The sequence below is a fragment of the Gymnoscopelus braueri genome (genome assembly GCF_963280865.1).
Source record: "Gymnoscopelus braueri genome assembly, chromosome: 2".
NCBI lineage: Eukaryota > Metazoa > Chordata > Actinopteri > Myctophiformes > Myctophidae > Gymnoscopelus > Gymnoscopelus braueri.
Window position 1 is genome coordinate 36,647,422 of NC_137604.1, and position 19,510 is coordinate 36,666,931.

A 19,510-nucleotide genomic window follows, 5' to 3' on the forward strand; every position below is an offset into this window, starting at 1 on the left:
TCCTGATCTGAATAGCATGCCAACATTATCACATCAGCCATCCAACCCACCCGACTGAGAGTTTTGGTGAACTTGTCGGCTGACATAAAGATGGGCTCAGAGGGCATGGCCTCAAACTCCGCACTTTCCGGCCAATCAGATGGAGTGTGCGCTGCGGTGACCCCTGACCTCTCCTCCAGCACCACCACAGAGTCTAGAGAGCAGGATACAGCAGACAGCCATGTAGGTATAAGTACATACACCGATATGCATTTAACACAAACATACGGACATACTTATATACATACATGCACACAGACACACATACGCCCTTGAGTCAATACTTCATCGCGCAATTGTAAAAAGAAAAAACACAAATCAAGCACCTACTCATGCATTACATACAGCACATAAAAAAAAACAATCAGCTTTCATCAATGATTTTGATATCCTGACACATGTAAACATACACATGCATGCACACACACTGATCCTTTGTGCGAAGACAGACAAAAACAAACATTGAATAGTGATTCTAGACAAGTACTATACGGTTAAGTAAGTGAAGATCACACAAGACAAATCAGATGTACACACATTGAGCGATCAAACAAATTCAGAGGCAGATAAGCAAACACACAGATATCCACTGACCAACAAACACTGATCGTAGACAGACAAAAACAGATCAATGGTGCAAGCAGCATCCATCCATTTCTGGCTTATCTAACAGAGACAGCTACCATCCGTTTGATTTTCATCAAACACGCATGCATGCGTTTTGGTTGGACGGTCGGTTATGCGGGTACTGCAACAGCAGCCCAGACCGCTCCCTTGTTCTCATGCTCTCTTCACATCTCTTGATGCTCCCAAATGGCTCGCTCTCTCTCCCCACACTGGAGAAAGACAAAACTACAGTGCAGATGAGCTGACGCCAAGACCATCAGGCTTCACTGGAACTGCAGCTCTGACATGCTCTCCCTCCCCACTCTTAGGTTACCAATACGGTGTGAATGTTGATGCACTGGACTTGGGGTCATGAGGTCTGGGCTTTTTCTGTTGACGACGACATGAAGTCATACCGGCGGAAATCAACCAGGAAGTATGTTCACCAACACAGCAGTTAGAACAAGACGGTTAGAAAGGAAAGAAAATCAACTCGTGAGTCATGAATCACAGTGAGCCGTCCTTGGGCTGGCATGAGATTGGTTCAACTTGGCGGCAGTCGCCTCGTTCAGTGCTATGATTGGCTTGTGTGGAAACTGACAGAGCATTATCTCCCATTAACGGCGGAAGACCCTCCCTCCCGTGTTAATATGACATTGATGGGGAAAAGCAGAAATGCAGGAGTACATGTTCTTTCACTTGCACAACTGCGCAAACATAAAAGTATATGTCCTTTGCACACCTGGGCATCATCAGGGATTTGTGTCAAGGAGAAGGTAACCTACAACCATACATTTTATTGTGAAAACTTTCCTGACATAACTCCTCCACACATTTTCTCAGTAAAATATTTTTCTCCTGCACACAATTTTTAAGCATAAAATGGAAACTCTTTTGGGTGCTATGGTGGCACAGGAGTAAAGTTCCTGCCCACCACTGTGGAGACTAGGGGTTCAAATCCTCGGCGGTGCAACTGACTTGGCGGCCCCCCCAAAAAACAATTGGCCATGTTCGTAGGAAGCCTGGTGGGGAGGGCGACCTTTGTCCCTGCACTAGCGACTCCTACAGGTTGGTCTGTTCAGTGGGGAGCTGACCTGGAAAGGATAGCCTGTTCCTCCATATACGCTATATGTCCTCCTGGTGAAACTCCTCACTGTCAGGTGAAAAGTGGACTGGCAGCGTCACGTGTATCGGAGGAGACCCGTGCTTGCCTACACCCTCCCTAAGACCAACCAGTGGGGGTCGGCAGCGACGAGGGACTAAAGTACAAGTAGCCTCGTTTCCCAGCCTTACTGTAGCTCATCTCATGAGGAGAAAAGCCTGGAAAAGAACTACAGCTAAAAGTGTCTATAGGGGCGGGACTTCCGTTCTATGTACTTCCCCCAGGCAGAAGCTGTCTTTTTCAACGATACGGTTTTCATGACCTAGGAATGTATACAGGTCTGCACAGCATCAACATACAGTAACTTATTTTAGGTCTTTAGAGCAGTACTTCCTGTACTTCAGCTTAGACACTTTCAGTAGCAGTTCTGGTCCAGTCTACAGTACAAGGGCACTTGGGAATTTCCAGAATTAATAAATTTTTAAGAAAAAAAAGAAAAAAGGCTATTGTCATGGTCCCAATCAGAACATGAATAGCTTCCAGTGTGCGCGTTTGCATTGTACAAGTGACAACATGTAAACTACTCCAGGAGTTGAGGGGTAGGGGAGGACATTGGAGGGTGGGGGGCACACATGTGGTAGACGGTACCTGCCCAGGAAATGCTCCTGTGCAGCCTGCCGGGGGCTGGGGGGCCTGGGGTGGCGGAGCCCAGGCCCAGAGACGAGAGAGAGCCTCCCACTGTGGGCAGAGGCAGCCAATATGACAGGTCGGCCCACACCCGCCACACAGCCATTCACAAACCAGCGTGGTGGTGAGGATGAAAAATTATATAAAATAAAAACAAGAACAATCCAGTCAGAAGTAAAAAAAATAAAATAAAATAAGAGAAGGAAAAAGAGATGAAAGGGAATTACAATGAGAAGAGAGGGGGAAAAAGCAGAGTTGAAAAGAAGAAGTGGACAAGAACAAACATGAGATGGATAAAGACAACGATGAACAAGAATAAACCAAAAAGCACAGAAATATAGAGCACCAATGAAAAGCTTCCACAGAAAAAAAAAACAGACGCACATTTTGAACTTATGAAATGAGACCAAAGCAGCGATTTGATTGTCCATGATCACTGATCTGAGCCAGGCTACCTGAAAGAACCATAGCTCCAATTTACCATGGCATTCACAGGGACTTTGGCCGAGCTGGTCGGTGAGCCTGCGCTGCAGCTGGCTCCGAGCAGAAATCATGAACAAGGACAGGCAATGAGGCGAACAAGGAAGGTTATGCATGCATTATCTCTGTGTGTGCCTGCGCATTCACACGCAACATTAGACGGCCCCAGTCCAGCATTTCCAGTCGTTTTTGTATTCATCCCAGCTCTGTTGTATTTATCACGGCGGAGCTGAACCAATACCAGTCAGTCACCTCCTCCCATGCTACGCTAATTCATACCTCACCTGGATGAATTGTAATTACAAGCAACAGCAGCAAACACAGGCAACAGTGGTGAAAACAAAAACCACCACCTTTGCATTCTCGCTCTGCCTCCCCCCCAAGACCCCCCCACCACTAACTCTACTCACCAGTGTTGGAGCGTTGAATGAGGTTTGGTTTCCCTCCCCCAGTGGTGTGTACCTGCACCGGGGGTTCGGGGATAGAGGCCTGAGTCTGGACTGGAGGTGGGGCGGCAGTGCTGGCCGGGGCACTGGCCGTCTGGCCGGGGGGCTCCTTAACACCCTCCATAGCCATCAGGACACTGGACAGCTCCTGCAGCGGCATGTTGCCCAGCTCAGAGGAGAAGGGACTAGGTGGGTTCTCCAGACACATCAGCCAGCTAGTGTTACCTGTCCACACACACACACAAACACAAACACATGTAAACAACCACCATTAAGGGAATTCACATACAAGGAGTGTGTGTGTGTGTGTGTGCAATGGAATGCGAAGGTGTGAATTCACACACCAGATGGTCTACGGATGAAGATCTCAGCCCAGCCCTGCGTGAGCATGGGGACGAACTCAGCCAGGCTGGGGTTGTCTTTGAGGGGCGGGGGAGGTGTGGGGGTCGGAGATGAGGAAGGTGGTCCCAGGCCGTCCAGAGTGGGTCCGGATGTGGGGGACAGTGGGGCACCTAACTCCCCTTCTGAGGGAGACACCAGCGGACTCAAACTCTGGGCAGGACCGGCACGCAGAGCATGGCCACCTAGAATGTATGTGACATGGATATACATTACTAATCATCAGTTCATAGTCCTTTAATCAGTGGTGGAAAAAGTAGTCAATTGTTTTACTTCGGTAAGAGTATCAATACGGCAAAGTAGAAACACTCTGTTACAAGTAAAGTCCGGACATGGAGAAGAACTATTATCGGACATGGAGAAGAACTATTACCTGACATGGAGGAGGTATATTACCTGACATGGAGCGGACTCTTATGCGTGTGGCTCTGTTGAGCTGCTGGCTGGACTGGGATTCTAGTTTGGCCGGAGCTTCTTTGGTTAGACGAGTGTGTAGAGATGGATCTGATCTAAAGAGCCAGGGTAGGAGAGATGACATAATAATAATAAACTTTATTTGTATAGCACCTCTCATGAAATGAAATGCAGCTCAAAGTGCTTTACAGAGCACGAATAAAGCACAAGTACTTTACAGAAAAAGTACAAATAATTTAACAATAAAGCAAAAAAAGAAAAGCAAAAGCATAAAACATTAAAATAATAGCAAAAAAGGCAGTGAATCAGGACATGAATAACAACAGAGATTTAAAAATCAACTAAAAGCAAGAGTGAAGACATAGGTCTTGAGCTGTGCTTTAAAGCTATCATCAGAGGCTGCCTGTCTTAGGTGTAATGGGAGTTTATTCCACACCCTCTGCCCATAGAAGCAGAATGCTGCTTCACTGTGTTTTTAATATGCCATTGTAGGCACTTCGACCAGGTCAGCACACGGTTTGGAACATATCTAGGCAGGCAGTCATAGAGGTAGGAAGGTGCCAGACTATTGAGAGCTTTATAAACAAGTTCAATGATTTTAAAATCAATCCTAAAAACAACCAGGTATGTAGTGAAGCTAAAACTAGAGTAATATGTTCTCTCAACTTAGTTTTAGTTAAAACTCTGGCTGCCGCATTTTGAAGTTGTAATCTGTCAGTTGTTTTCTTTGGCAGGCCAGAAAAAAAGTGCATTGCAGCAGAGAGAAAACTAAAGCGTCGATCAATGTTTTTGCATCGTCCAACGATTCGTGCAATATTTCTAGGATGAAAGAAGGCAATCTTGGTAACATGATTAATGTGTGTATTACAATTCAATTCAGAATCAATAATAAACCCCAGGTTCTTTAGTGTAGTGTTACTTTCTACAGTCAGGTTACCGAGTCTACTTGATTCTCTCTGCTCACTAGAACCAATTCTGAGAACTTCTGTCTTATCCTCATTTAGCTTTAGAAAGTTCTCTGTCATCCAGCATTTGATGCTGGACAGACCGGTCAACAACGGGCCTAGAGCACAGGGGTCGTCTGGAGCTACAGAAAGATATAGATGGGTATCATTAGCATAGAAATGGACATAGACAATTTGGGAAAACAAACAATAGTCTACCGTCTCTATTGATTTGTTTAAGAGAGTTTGAGTGTGTGTGTGTGTGTGTGTAATAAGAAATAAAAAATAAATCCACCGGTCGGAGTGCAGTTGGAATTAAGAGGTGAGGTGAAATTGTTCTGTGTGTGCGTGACTGTGCGTGTGAGTGCGTTACATGGGGGGAAAGAAATCAATAAACCAGTTGGAGTCCAGTTGGAATTAATAAGTGAGGTGTGTGTGTGTGTGTCTACTTATTGATCATGCACATCTATTATTTTAATGCACTCGGGTGGTTTCTACCTGGTCATCTCCCCTCCGCCTCCCAGACGTTCAGCCACGTCCAGCCCCAGCAGGGCCTGGGTTCGAACCCCTCCGCTGGTGGTGATAGTCACCAGCTTGTTGCCCACCAGCCATGTCATACTGCGGCCCCCCGCCAGCAGAAACTCAGCAATTGGAGACCTGGGAGGACAGCCAAAGTTCAAAAGGTCAAGATCGCTTTCTGAACCCCTGAATGTTATTTTCTTCCCAAGCGTCAACAAGACCCCGAAGGCCATTTCTGGAGGGAGAGAGGGAAAGAGAGCTTTACCGGCTTGACTAAAGGGCCATTCACACCAAGCAATACAACTATAATGATAACTATAAAAATATCGTTCTAACTCAAGTGGATGGTACAGTCCACACCACAATTGTAACAAACAAAATGGTGAACGATATAGCTATAGTTATCATTATAGTTATAGTGCTTGGTGTGAACAGCCCTTTAATTTGACTCAACCATTCTTTGTTTTCGATGGGCCAAAGTAGTACCTGGTACTTTTTTGGTATCACCTCCGTTGAGGCTCCAATAGAGCCAAAGCAATACCATGTAATGTGAAGTGGAAACACTGCAGATTAACAACTGGTCAGAGAGTTATGATGGATCTGTAGCGTCACTGTGTTATGATGGATTCCACTACAACTGCATGGAAGCTCCTGAATATAGTAATACACTTTTAAACTAGATGGTGTAAATGTGAAATGAATCAATTCAGTTCAATTCATTGGGGCTTTAAAGCAAAAATGAAACACACCAATCAAGACTAAAGAAATGTATGTACAATTAAAAGGGAATAAAGAGATGTGTGTAAACAGAGTCACAATTGCATTAGAAAACCAGAAGAATTGTGCATTTGCTGTTTGAAGCAGTTATATATACACATGGGATAACTTCGTATAAAGCTTTTGGAACAAATAGCAATATTTCACGATTTTTCCATCACTTAAACCTTTGAGACAAATGGCAACAATTTTCAAGTGCATTTAAAATAGTACAGTGTAGTAGGTGCAAATAGGCATTTGATTAGTAGACCTTAGGGTGGTTGTATTTCAATGGACATCCTTCTCCTGCCACAGCAGTAATGAATCAATAGTAATGAATCAATACCGAGACACTGCATGGAATGTTTCTCATCTAAAATGTTATGAGAAACTGTTTTTGTTGGAATGTATAGGTGAACTTGAGAGATTGTTTCCAGACATGTCTCTTACGCAAATGGTTGGATCATGTAGCTAATACGACCAGCCACATTGTATTGAGGGGGTACCATCTGCAGTGATAAATGAGGTACATGGAACCAAAAGAGAGTTGAGTGGACTGTGGAGTCAAGCCGATACCATGCAGTGGAAAACTGCCACGTATCGACCAACTGTACCTCTTAGGCAGGGCTGAAAAGTTGGAGAAGACATATCGAGCCATCATGTCCAGACAGGTCTCAGTAAGCTCCAGGTGGACCGTCTTCAGTCCCTCATCCGCCTGAGTCACAGCGTTCTCGTCCGCAGAACCCAGACTACAGGTGGTTGTGGAGGTGTGCATCCTACAGAGGTTTGCCAGAGAGACGGGGGTAAGAGAAACAAACAGGGAGAGAGACGGGATAGCAAGGCATCCACACTCCCAGTATGTTTATATATGCATGCGAGTTCCAATACACACACGCAAAGCCATGCAAGCGGTTGTACAGTACATCTAAGGTAAGCACACTCAACTGTTAATGTCGGCTCTACGCTGTGAAATCTAAACGTTCAGAGTTCAATTAAGGAGGATTTTACTGTGTATAATGCGCAATACACACAAGCCTTGTGCTCATGCATGCACACGCACAACCACACCGGTCACACAATCTGGGGGATTGTGATCTTTTTAAACACAAACACAAATGCTGGCACTTGGTATAAGTGGCGTCTTCCCTTGATATGCTTTGATTTGTTCTTTCTAGATGTGTGTTTGTGTGAAGGCTGATGTCTTCCACGGTGCATTAAATAAGATAAAACAAGGTGCAGTGGGATTTCAGAGTACAGACCCTCGTGGATAAGATGGAGAGAGAGAATGCTGTCTGAAAGCAAAGCCGTACAAAGTAAGTGGCACAAACGGCATACTAACATCTCCCCTGATCCAGACATTTGCACATCAGTATTCATCTGTGGAAGATGCAGGAGACATCTCTGCCCAACATTTCCATTATGGTCTAATTGGAAATCAGGTTGCCTTTGCCTCTCCTAATAGAAAAGTCAGTCTCAATAGACCCGAGAGATCCACGCGACTTCTGCTCACTGTAGGAGAAGTAGAAAAGGTCACACTGGCTGGCTGGCTGCAAGAAACGAATCATCTTGCATAACAAGACTCGCATAACAAGACTCAAAATATCTTCTGTGTATTCAAAGGTTTGAATCTTGACTCAAGGACATGTGTTACATGTCGTCATCTCTAATGTTTCTCATCTTTCTTCAACAAAAAGAAAAACTAATTAATTAAGCATTAATTATTCGTGGCATTTTGTGCATAACCGGCCACTCCTGCAAACTTTGGAAGCCAGTCACAGCCAATTGTAATGGAATCTGAAAAATCTGACGGATATGATCACATGACTACAGAATTCATTTGTATAGATTTTGAAAAAACCTGTATGAGTAGTAGCAATAAGTGTTTTTTTTTTAACTCCTTTTTAAGTCAATATATTGTTCATATTATGAATACTATGTTCACCTAAGCAAGCATGTTAGTCCATGTAGTCTGTCATGGAAAGCCAAAAACAGCTAGTACTTTACTAGATGTGAACTCCATGCTTTTAACGCATCAGGGTGCAAACTCTCACTCAAACCAAGTCCCAGCTTGTGTGTCCTATTCCCACGGCGGCCATTTTGCATCATACTTGGGGTGGGAAATCCCACCCGAATATGACAATTACACATCTAGTAGACTGACAGTACCACAACCATCTACTGATTACAAAGATGAATCCCTGTGTGGCAGACACCTACCCAGAACACCATTTACATTGATTACCCAAGAGGGAGCCATGTTCATTTATCTCTTTATGCTCAATTATGGGACAATTTACTGTCTTTGCATAATGCAAATCCAAAACTAACTAACATCTCCATTAGAATAGGGTTAGTAATGAATGTCTTCAGAAATTTGCATGTTTTTCAGTTTGGTAGCATCAATAAGGGTGCATGTTTTTCAGTTCAGGAGCATCAATAAGGGTGCACGTCCGAGCAAAGTACAAGATCCACTTAATGAGGCTTGGTGTTTTAACATGCTGTAATAATTTGCAGTAAATAATTGGTTCTAAAACTGTCATGTTACCAACTAAAAACTAAACTAAATGTCAGTGAGCTGATGGAGGGTAGGTGTCCACCGAACCAGAACCTTTAGTATAAAACTGATGCACTGATGCTTCTATTATGTGTTAACGGAAGCATCAATGTCCCTGTGTCTCTTAATCAATAGAGAGACATAGAGCCAAACGTGTAATCAAGTATCAAGGTTGAGCAATTATAAGAACAAGTTCAATGTATCATTGCAGTTATTGAGGGATAGTGATTCATCGCCATTTAAATTATTTTGAAAGAGCAGTCTCTTTCCTTAAGAGGGCTCCATTGGTTGAACTGCGAGCTTTGTTCAATCCATGAAATGTTGCTGCCACCTACTGGACAGTAGTAGTATGACAACAAAATAGAGATTGGCATTGCAACACTATGAGAGAACAACTGCAATGCCACAACCAGTACCCATTAGTTACTTGCTTCAATTGTACAGCCAGGCAGGGGGTGTGTGTGTGTGTGTGTGTGTGTGTGTGTGTGTGTGTGTGTGTGTGTGTGTGTGTGTGTGTGTGTGTGTGTGTGTGTGTGTGTGTGTGTGTGTGGACTGATTTTTGTATCCTTTATCCAACCACAAATCAAACTTCACGCCAGCACAACTGATTTCTAAATCCCCACACTGGTAGATTGCCATGGTCATAGCAGTACATATACACACTGTATGACTGTCTGTGAGTGCAACGAAGCAAGAAAAAAAAAAAAAACATCTCCAGGCAAGCAAGCAAAGCTGTTGTGTTGAGTTCTTATCATTGGCGACGGGAAGCAGTACCATCCCACCACAGATAGGAGAGAGACCAATTATTGTTTGCAGTGGCTGTCAGTAAACCCCCCCCCCAAACTCTCTCTGGGTACACATGCTTTGCACCAGTTTCTCCAGTCACTCGTGTTGTTAGGCCTATCAAAACAAAAACAGCACCACACACCCAGCAAAAAAGGACAAAAACAAAACACAAACTTGAACCCAAAATATTAAATAAATAAAATGGCAAATTTGTTGTTAAAGCCAAACCAAACAGAACAAACACATGGATTGAGATGTGTCTGCACATCATGCAAAAATGAAGAACAAAGTACAACTAAATACTACTAAAACAAATGCAATCGTGGAAAACAGCCCAAAAAACAAACCAAACAACGTGAACAAACCAACCCTCCTCCAGCATGCACCCTCCAGCCCACCCCAGCACACCCACCTTCAACGGCCGTCATTACAAAAGGCCCCTTGCGCCCCCAACAACCATCCCTTTGGGTTGCCGTTTAATCAATTATCGTCACATCTTTTTTGCTGTGGTTTCATTTAAAGAGAGGTTACCCAGAGCGCTCTTCTCTAACCTGCGGACCGCATGCTCGGAGACACTGATGCTGCGGGAACGGAACGCATCCAGGGCGGACAGGTCCCTCAGCTCTTTAACTGGAGAGCTGCTGCTATTGGCTACTGCCGCCGCCGCCTTCGCCACTTTGGCCGCCCGCAGACTGGGGTGGCGTGGTGGTAGAGTGGTGGTGGATACCGTGGCAACGAGGGGGGGGGGGGGGGGAATGGTGGCATGGGACAGTTAAGGGGGGGGATTGTGGGTTAGGTCATCGTAGGTATGTAAGGGGTTTTGGTGGCATGTGTTGAGTTTGTGTGGGGAGGAGACAGAAGGAAACGTCATCCCCACCCCAGAGCAACAGCCACACAAATAGGTGACGAACGGATGAAACGTCACAAATGGGGATTGGGGCAGAGGGAGGGATTTCCAAGGGGAAATGGTCACAGACGAAGGTAAGGCCCAGTAGTAATGGAGGAAGGATCCAAGGTGACGCGACAAACCACGCCGAGAACGCAGTGCCAAATCACAGGAGGGGGTAAGGGGGCCGGGTTCAAATGAGGAGTTGAAAGGAAAAAAAACAAATTGGTGAAAATTAACAGCAGCGAACATTATGATTCAGAATACACAGGAAGAGGGATAAGGAGAGGTCAACAAAACATGAAAAAACAGACAAAGCCACAGAAGAGGGTAAAACAGCATCTACATTTCACAAAGAAATATACACAGAAAACCATTCAGGATGGCACTGAAGTTAACATATCTCAAATATATACCTCGCTGCATGGCAGTGTCCCTCACCAAAAATAAATACTTTTTCACGCTAACAAGTATTCTTAAAAATGTATTTCCGGTACGTGACACTGCCAAACGACGAAGCAGAAACTAGGCTTAAGGCTGCAGGGAGCAGTAGCTAGAAGTGAAGTCAGGCAGTAGTAAGGATGGACTCAGCAAAAGGGCCTGAATGAATGAAGGTTAAAAAACACATGAAGAGGAACCACACATCCAACTGAAAAGGAAACACTGGGTTAAAACAGCGGGCTGGAGCGCAGCATGTGACTGTTGAGAGATTCAGTTCATGAGATAGTCGCTGCTTACCCCGATCTTACCTTAACCGTAACCCATTAAGACCGGGAACGCATCCGTGTCATTTTAGATTTGAGCTATAACCATTATTTTATACTTGGCTATTCAAAAATAGTAGATCTACAAGCTCCGAGCTTGTAGATCTGCTCATTTTTAAAAATCTTGAACATTTGTGCAAATCTTTGAATACATATATTATTATTTTTATTCAACTCAAATCTTTGCTTCTGGAGGTCCCACGGAACAAATTATTTTTACAAATGTTCGGTTTAAAAACGATATATTCAAAGATTTGCACACATTTTCATGATAAATTGTATTGCTTGTATATCTGCTATTTTTGAATAGCCAAAGACATCTAAAATGACACAGATGCGTTCCCGGATTGAAAGGGTTAATCCTAAAGTTATCCCAAGATGGATACATACTCAAACATTTATGACATTGACAGCCTCTAGTCTAGTCAATAATAATAATAATAAAAAATGATAATAATAGTATTGTCACATGAACTGTGTGAGATCAGACATGCAGAGCTCCAAGCCGGCTCATGAGCAGCACACGGACCAGTTACACAGTATGGGCTATTAAACGGACAATGGCATGGAGGATCAATACAAACTGTTACTGTGTTAACTATGGAGAGTTAGCATGGAAGAGTTATGGTGCATTAACTAATGGGAGCGTGGGCGTTACCACGCACGGCTGAAAGCAACTCAGGAAGTGAGTTGAACCAAATAGGCGAGGGAGCGGGAGAGGACAAGGGGGGGGGAAGATAGAGTCGATTTATCTACTTCACATATCTTTTGGGAGAACAAAAGAAAAGCAAGAAGAGGAGGGGGTCAGGACATGCATTACATCAACACTGAATCTACAAATACAAAAAGCGGAGTGGGCAGGGAAAGGAGTGGACTATAAAAGAGATGCGCCGGCCCAGACAGTTGACCTTCGTCAAGGACATAATGGCAGTCAACACTTTCATCTCACTAAAAACAGAAAACAACATGATTTTAAAAAGCACGACTCCTTCCGCCTGACATTGCTTTTGAATTACAATCTCCACAGCCATCAAAGTGTCCTCCCCTACACAGTTTTTTAGATGAGGTTGGCTGTTTGAGACGGGGTTAGACACTGGAGTTATTTTGGATGCTTTCATAGTGATTGTCTATCTGGATTTTAGAGGGATTAATATAGTGACATTCAAACTCTGACACCATTTATAGATGAGAGGGTTACCCTGCAGAGTCAAGCTCCCCGTTATCTCCGCGCGAGAGATTAAGTCTGTATGTGTGTGGGCCGGGGACATAGTCAAACGTGTGTGCGCGCACTAATTATGAATATATTAGAACTTTCTTATCTGAAAGCAGGATAAAGTGAAACTTCTTTCTCTGTTCCATGTGTTTGCCAGTACTCCGTGTGTGTGTGTGTGGGCGAGTGGATTCAAAACAGGAAACAACAACAAAACTCTTGGCAACAGGAAACCAAACAAAAACCATCCAAATGAAAATAGAGGAAAAAAGAAAATAATAAAATACATTGAAATAATGATCACCATGGCAACCTAAGGGAAATCATAGCAATCATCAATCCGCAGTACCATTCATGCTGAGTCCCATGTTACCTTGACAGTCCTGTTGTAGATCAGTTGCCATGTTATGTAGCCTCTGTGACTGACTAACTGACTGACTGACTGACTGACTGACTGTGTTTGGGTTGGTGTGTATGCAGGCGTACCTTTTAGGCCTCTCATTGAGGCTGGTGCTTCGAGCTCTGAATGAACTTTGCTCGTGGCCGTCGTCGAACGGAAGGAGAGCGTTGGAACGCAAACCCTGGAGAATGAGGTGGGAGGAACGAATGAAGAGAAACACCAAATTCAGCTTGGAAACAAGATGTAAAGGCTAGGGCTGTAATTATTTATCTTAGTGATTATTCTATTGATTACTTTTTTGATTAATCGAACAATCGAGAAGCACATTATTTTGCGTTTTATTTTTTATATATCAATGTATCGACAATCAACTAAATCGATCAGTATGAGTAACCACTTAAGCCCTATTTTATAATTCATCGTAAAACAGTGTCGCACAAAAATAGCAGATCTAAAAGCTGTGAGCTGGTAGATCGTAAATTTTTGCTTGGGTAAAAATGTGTTAAATTATTATAATTGTTTATAAAACAAATAGTGTATATGTGCTTAACGAAATGTGATTTCCACCAACTACTATCGCTGTTCTCACAATTGTGCTTCACTCAAAGTGGTCTAGCAAACCTTTTGTTGGGTTGTGGCCGGGTGCCATCAGTAGTTGTAGAGCAAAATGACTTTGATCAGCTTTTAACCAGTCAGAGCCTCTGTCATGATGTATCAATACATAAAAATAATACTACTTCACAACAAGACATTCACACACACCTTAGTGATGTACTGGACAAAGTCTTTCCTGAAGGGGAGCCTGCAGCGTATGAACCACATGGCGATCACATGGTGAGCCAATGACACTATGTATTGATTGAACCTAGCAGGAATGAGAGGAGATATCTATAGGTTAGAGCTTATTGATTAATGAATGCATCATTTTATTTGACAATTAAAATACATATAACACTGAACTGCAGTCATGTTACATACTGTAAATGAAAAATAATCAAAGATAAGAAAAAGCAATGCAAAAAAAACATCATGTGTGTGCATGGATGTGTGCGTTTACATGCACTTACTTGAAAGGGTTGGTGTAGGGCAGTGAGATGGCAAACACACTAACATACTGCTCTGCCACAAAGTTAGCGTACAGGTGAGGCAGGCGCACCAGAGCTATGAAACACACAACAACAAAATACTCATGTTACAGACCCCAAAATGGACTTTCATAAGGCCACAGACCCCCATTTCAAATTATTATGACAAGATGTTTTGGTTTAAATTAAATAGTCTAGATGTCAAAATTGTAGGTGGGAAATTGACAATTTAGAATAGTGATATTGAGACATAGTTACAATACTCACGCATACCTTTTTGTGTTGTAATAAGTTCAAGTGAACTGAATTATTGTTCAATTAAACTACTCCTAATTTGTCTGAGGACCCCCCGACATGCCCCTCAAGGACCCATGGGGGTCCCGCCCCACGAGAATCACTCAACTGTGCTGTCATTCTGAAAACCCAAACTAAAATTAAACATCTATACTGCTAAGACATAACCCAGTGGTTCTTAAAGTAGGGTCCAGGGACCCTCAGGGTGCCTTGAGGGAGTTCCAAATGGACCCCGATGCTGTGTTCAGACTGCTACAAAGCTACAGGATACCATTCATTTTCAATGGAAGCCAGCGACATCCCAACGTTTGTAGTTGCTCCAAAATCATGGTTGTTTAACCATTTCCACGCACCTTCTCTTGTCACACAATTATGTCTGTCAGCCAGTTCTGTGTTCTTTTTATCCCCAGGCTTTATATTTTTCTTAATATTTTTCTCGCTCGCTCAGAGGCATGCGTGACTTCAACGAGCGTGTTGATGAACACTTTAACAGCGACACAGTTACAGACATGCTGCGTCGCTTCGTATCTTTGTATCCTTTGTAGCTGCCAGTGTGAATGCAGCATTACAGTTCTGTAACTGAGAGGTATGGGGAGTCCTTGAAATTAAAAAAAGTTTGAGAACCACTGACATAACCAATCCGATGATGAAATCAACCACATTCATTCATTCATTCATTCAGGGAAAAAAGTTTTAAAGTCTCACTGGAGAGGAACTCTAGCATCGGGGACGCCATGGCAACGGTCGCTGAGATGTGGGTGAGCTTGACGATGAGCGCGGGAAGGAGCTTGATCATGATGTCAGGCATCTCCACGGTGCACATCGTCAAGGCAACCACACACTGCTTGGCACATCGGTAGATGAGGCCGGTCTCCAGGCACTGAACCAGCTCTCTCTGGGAGACGGATTAAAGACAATCATCGCTATTAATTCTACAATATGGTTCCAGAATAAGCACACACACACACTTCTCTCCCTTCTATCTGTGCATGTGAGAGAGAACATATCAGGGTACGTGTGTACCTGTCTAGACTGCTCCAGGTAGTTGTGGTACGAGGTGATAGCTGTGAGCACAGGAACTACAGCCAGCTGGACGTCAGTACGGGAAAAACCATCTGGGGTCTTCTTTAGACGCTCTGAGATCAGACGATCTGTCACCTACAAACACACACAAAGAATAACAACTAGTACACAGTACATGCTAGCATAAATATGCACACGTGTGTGTGCATGCGTGTGTGTGCGTGCGTGCTTGTGTGTTACCATAAAGCAGAGAGTAGAACAGAGCTGGTCCAGGCTGCAAGGTGAGGTCAGTAGCAGGACCTTATACTGGAGAGTCCATGGCAGCTTGTCCAGCACCAGCTTTAGAACCTTCCAGTCCGTCTCCTGCAACAGACACGTCTGAGCTTTTACCTTGTTCATTAACAGGAACAACACAGGACCACACTGCCATACATAGTAGGGCTGGGCGATGCGACTTCAAATCAATACCATGATTATTTCAAACGTTTGCCTCGATTACGATTAACAAACGATTGTTTAGAAATAAATAGCGGATCTACAACCTCACAACGTGTTGAAATGCGACGCGTTGTGAGCTTGTAGATCGGCACATTTTAGTACACCACCATTTGTACAACAAAGTACAATACAGGCTTTTAGTGGTTAATCAGACTAATCAATTTAATCGATTATCAAAAAATCTATTCAATTTCTTTCTGTCAATTCATTGATATAAGAAAAACAAACTGTTATTGGTTCTAAATATTGGTTTTGATATTTTTGGTTAATTGCCCAGACCTAATACATGGCTCTGTGTATGGTCCATGAGCTACAAAGTAGTTGTTGTGTGTACCATCTTTAGGCACTGCAGTAGGGCGCTGAAGGCAGGTGCGTAGGGTAGGTAGGCTGTGCGAATAGAGGAGGAGGCGGGTGGAGGAGCAGCAGGTGGGGCAAGCCCCCCGGCAGGTGGGGATGCCGAGCCTGCACCTGCAGGCTTCTTTTCACTGACACGCTTCTCTGGCTCTCTGTAAAACAACAGGAAAACATGACGACCGTCCGTACCGTTTCCACCAAACTGGAGGTTTGATATGAGCGGTGCAACAGTGATATGTACAATGTGTATTTTTTTTGCAGGTTGTGATGTAGTGTGACTGAAACTATTAAAGGAATGATTCATCCAAAAATGAAAATGTTATCTATTTTGGAGTTCGCTAGCAAAATGGTTACTGGTTCATGAGAGTTCCAAAAAAGGGCACAAATTACCTTAAAATAAAGACCAATATTTCATCATAATCTAGTGCAAATCCTCACTATAGCTGTTGTTTTCAAACGGGCAGAAGGTACATTTGTTTCCTGAGTTGAGATTCAGATGGAGCACTTGCTCCCTTGAGCTATTGGAGGGCGGTCTGCTGCCTGGGTTCATGTCAGGGAACCATTTTGGAAAAGGGATGTACATTCGACCAGTCTGGAAGATGCATTCCTTACCAAGGTGCTATATTACCAAGGTGCCATAGCAACAACCTCTGTAATGTCTATAAATTAGTTGCGAGAGGCCTGCAGATTGCAGGAATGCCCAAGCCAAGAGCTAAGGAATTGGCTAAATTCTGTTCAGTGTCTGTGATAATTGGCAGTCGCCACATATGGAGGCGACGATGGTTCCTGTAACCGTGATCTGTACCCTGAAACACTTGTTGTTGAGCTTCCCAAGCTTGTGTATCTACTATTATTTGTGTTAAAAATGTCTAAATGTTTGTTAAATATGAACACAAATAAATTGTTATGTGTGTGTGTGTGTGTGTGTGTGTGTGTGTGTGTGTGTGTGTGTGTGTGTGTGTGTGTGTGTGTGTGTGTGTGTGTGTGTGTGTGTGTGTCTCTCTCTCTCACCCCATGTCACAGTAGCAATACGGGCTGAACCTAATGGCTCCATCTTTGTTGGGAACCCCCAGCCGGTGGAGGGAATCTGCTCGCATCAATAGCAGGAAGTCAAACACCTGAAAGTGAGAGAAAGGGAGACCAGGCTTGTTAAAAAAAACAACATATATATTACTTGTTCCTTTTTTCAAAATGAATATTATTACTTTACTTATTACTCCCTGCCTACATGTACTAGTAGGGAGGGTGGGAACAAGTGCATTTGGTTAAATTTGTACACTCAAGAGTTAAATTAACACTAAGGATTTTACTGTGTATTCAACACATGACAACCAGGTAAAAAGAGAAAAATAAACAAGAAAAGAGAGAGTACATTTCAATGAAGTTGAGCTGTAGAAAGCATTTAGATGGACTATGTCTCTTCAACTGCGTACATTTAGACCGCTAAACGAAAGCTTTATTGAATTAAGTGGAGTTGGCAGCCTGCCTGATTTACGAAGACAGCTTTTAGATCAGCTATGTTCAGAGCATGAATCAGGCATAAGAAAGATGCGGTGGCATGAAAACAGAACAAATCAGGGGGAGAGACACACACAAAGTTGTGCGTACAGAGATCGAACGGTCTCATTCATTTTCATTCATTTTATGGACCTTGGCTTTAAAACAAGGTAAGGGACACTGTACTCCTTAAAGGGACTACACCATGAATTTTAACTTTTTCTTCTTTTTTGTGTGTTTTTGGTCTCCCCTACCTCTCTTCTATCCCCCAAAATACCCAAGTTTAAACACTCAGGCTTTCACAGCAAATCTGGGGTTTTCTGTAAATTGGTCTCAAAACAGGCCAAACTGCTTTGCACGTCACGTCAGGGTACAATACCTCCCGTTTTTCAGTTCTTATTTTTTTTTTTTACTTTTTCCACACAGAACCAGGAGATAACATGCATACAAACTGGCTCAATAGCGCCCCGTACCAAACAGGACAATGTGGTATTGCAGGTGAAAGTGCTTTATAAGCCAGAGAGAAGTTAGTTGGAATGAGTGTATCTGAGGCTTGATTTAGGCTCAATCCTTTTGAAAAACGTTTGAGGGACATAAACAATATGATATTAAATATTATTTTATTTTTTTAAATTCATGGTGTAGATCCTTTAATACTTAGGGGGGAGTTAGACAAGACTGAATGACTTCTTGTAGCCTGTCGCTGCAATGAAGCATTACTCCTCTCCTGACAAAATCTAAATCCTGACAACATGCAAATCACACTACATGCACTATGTCTCAACCCACAGTTCCACCAAGACCTGTGAAATTTGTAAAAAGTGACTTTTGGGGGAAGGGTAACTGTAATATTATAACTGAAATATAAAGTAAATAGTTACTGGAAAAAAATATATTATTACAGTAACACATTACTTGGAATTACATGCATTACATGCAAACAAGATAACAAGACCAGGATGAAAGAAAAACAAATGCACAGAAATGACAGATATCCAGTTCAGATATAAATACAAACATCTACTGTACATGTAGCCAACTCCTACCTGCAGTCGAATACTGGATGCAATGGGAGAGCAGTACTTGTTCTTGTAGTGAAGCTGTAGGTGGCTGATTAGCATCTCGTAAACACGACTAACATGACTGGCTGGTAGGCTGTACAGTTTACTCTGCCAGGAGAGACATGGAAGAACTATGTCAAAAATAACAATAATAATATCTCACATATATATATAGCCATATATATATAGCGCTTTTCTAAGTATTCAAAGTCGCTTTACATGGGGAGGGAGAAAATGTTATGGATTGTAATGACCTTGATCTTTGCATAAAATTTGAAACCTGGATAGTACTCAGAGGTGTACATTTGTTTGTTTGTTAGGGCAACAAAATGAACATTTCTTTTTGATAATATAATATGATCACTGTATGCACAGACATGGGGGTAAGAAATGAGGTGCTGAGGTGTACTTTACTTGATTTGTATGGATTTGTGTAAACTTTGTGTAAACTATAGGTCAGACATTCTGCACAACACAAAATAAATGTGTCAACTTGTGATATTGCTAATTGCAGCATTCAGCTATGCAAGTATTTTATGTAATAATATATATTTGTAGATTTGTCTGTTTTATTTAATAATTGCACAGCCAGTGTGTGTGTGTGTGTGTGTGTGTGTGTGTGTGTGTGTGTGTGTGTGTGTGTGTGTGTGTGTGTGTGTGTGTGTGTGTGTGTGTGTGTGTGTGTGTGTGTGTGTGTGTGTGTGTC

General features: G+C 42.9%; 1 protein-coding gene across 2 annotated transcripts in view; it reads right to left on the reverse strand.

The window, feature by feature from the left end:
- tsc2 (TSC complex subunit 2) overlaps positions 1 to 19,510 on the reverse strand; it is a 38,848-nt gene that overhangs the window by 10,062 nt on the left and 9,276 nt on the right. Inside the window, exons 17-32 of one of the 2 annotated variants that reach the window (XM_080449857.1) lie at positions 18,790 to 18,912; positions 17,258 to 17,364; positions 16,227 to 16,398; positions 15,635 to 15,757; positions 15,395 to 15,529; positions 15,077 to 15,266; positions 14,060 to 14,153; positions 13,755 to 13,857; positions 13,079 to 13,173; positions 10,284 to 10,424; positions 7,007 to 7,168; positions 5,616 to 5,774; positions 4,156 to 4,268; positions 3,705 to 3,944; positions 3,325 to 3,585; positions 51 to 193 (exon numbers count right to left, since the gene is read on the reverse strand). In XM_080449857.1, coding sequence (XP_080305983.1) covers positions 51 to 193; positions 3,325 to 3,585; positions 3,705 to 3,944; positions 4,156 to 4,268; positions 5,616 to 5,774; positions 7,007 to 7,168; positions 10,284 to 10,424; positions 13,079 to 13,173; positions 13,755 to 13,857; positions 14,060 to 14,153; positions 15,077 to 15,266; positions 15,395 to 15,529; positions 15,635 to 15,757; positions 16,227 to 16,398; positions 17,258 to 17,364; positions 18,790 to 18,912 — 2,361 coding nt within the window. The remainder of the gene's footprint in view (positions 1 to 50; positions 194 to 3,324; positions 3,586 to 3,704; positions 3,945 to 4,155; positions 4,269 to 5,615; positions 5,775 to 7,006; positions 7,169 to 10,283; positions 10,425 to 13,078; positions 13,174 to 13,754; positions 13,858 to 14,059; positions 14,154 to 15,076; positions 15,267 to 15,394; positions 15,530 to 15,634; positions 15,758 to 16,226; positions 16,399 to 17,257; positions 17,365 to 18,789; positions 18,913 to 19,510) is intronic. The other variant, XM_080449858.1, reaches the window with a different exon arrangement.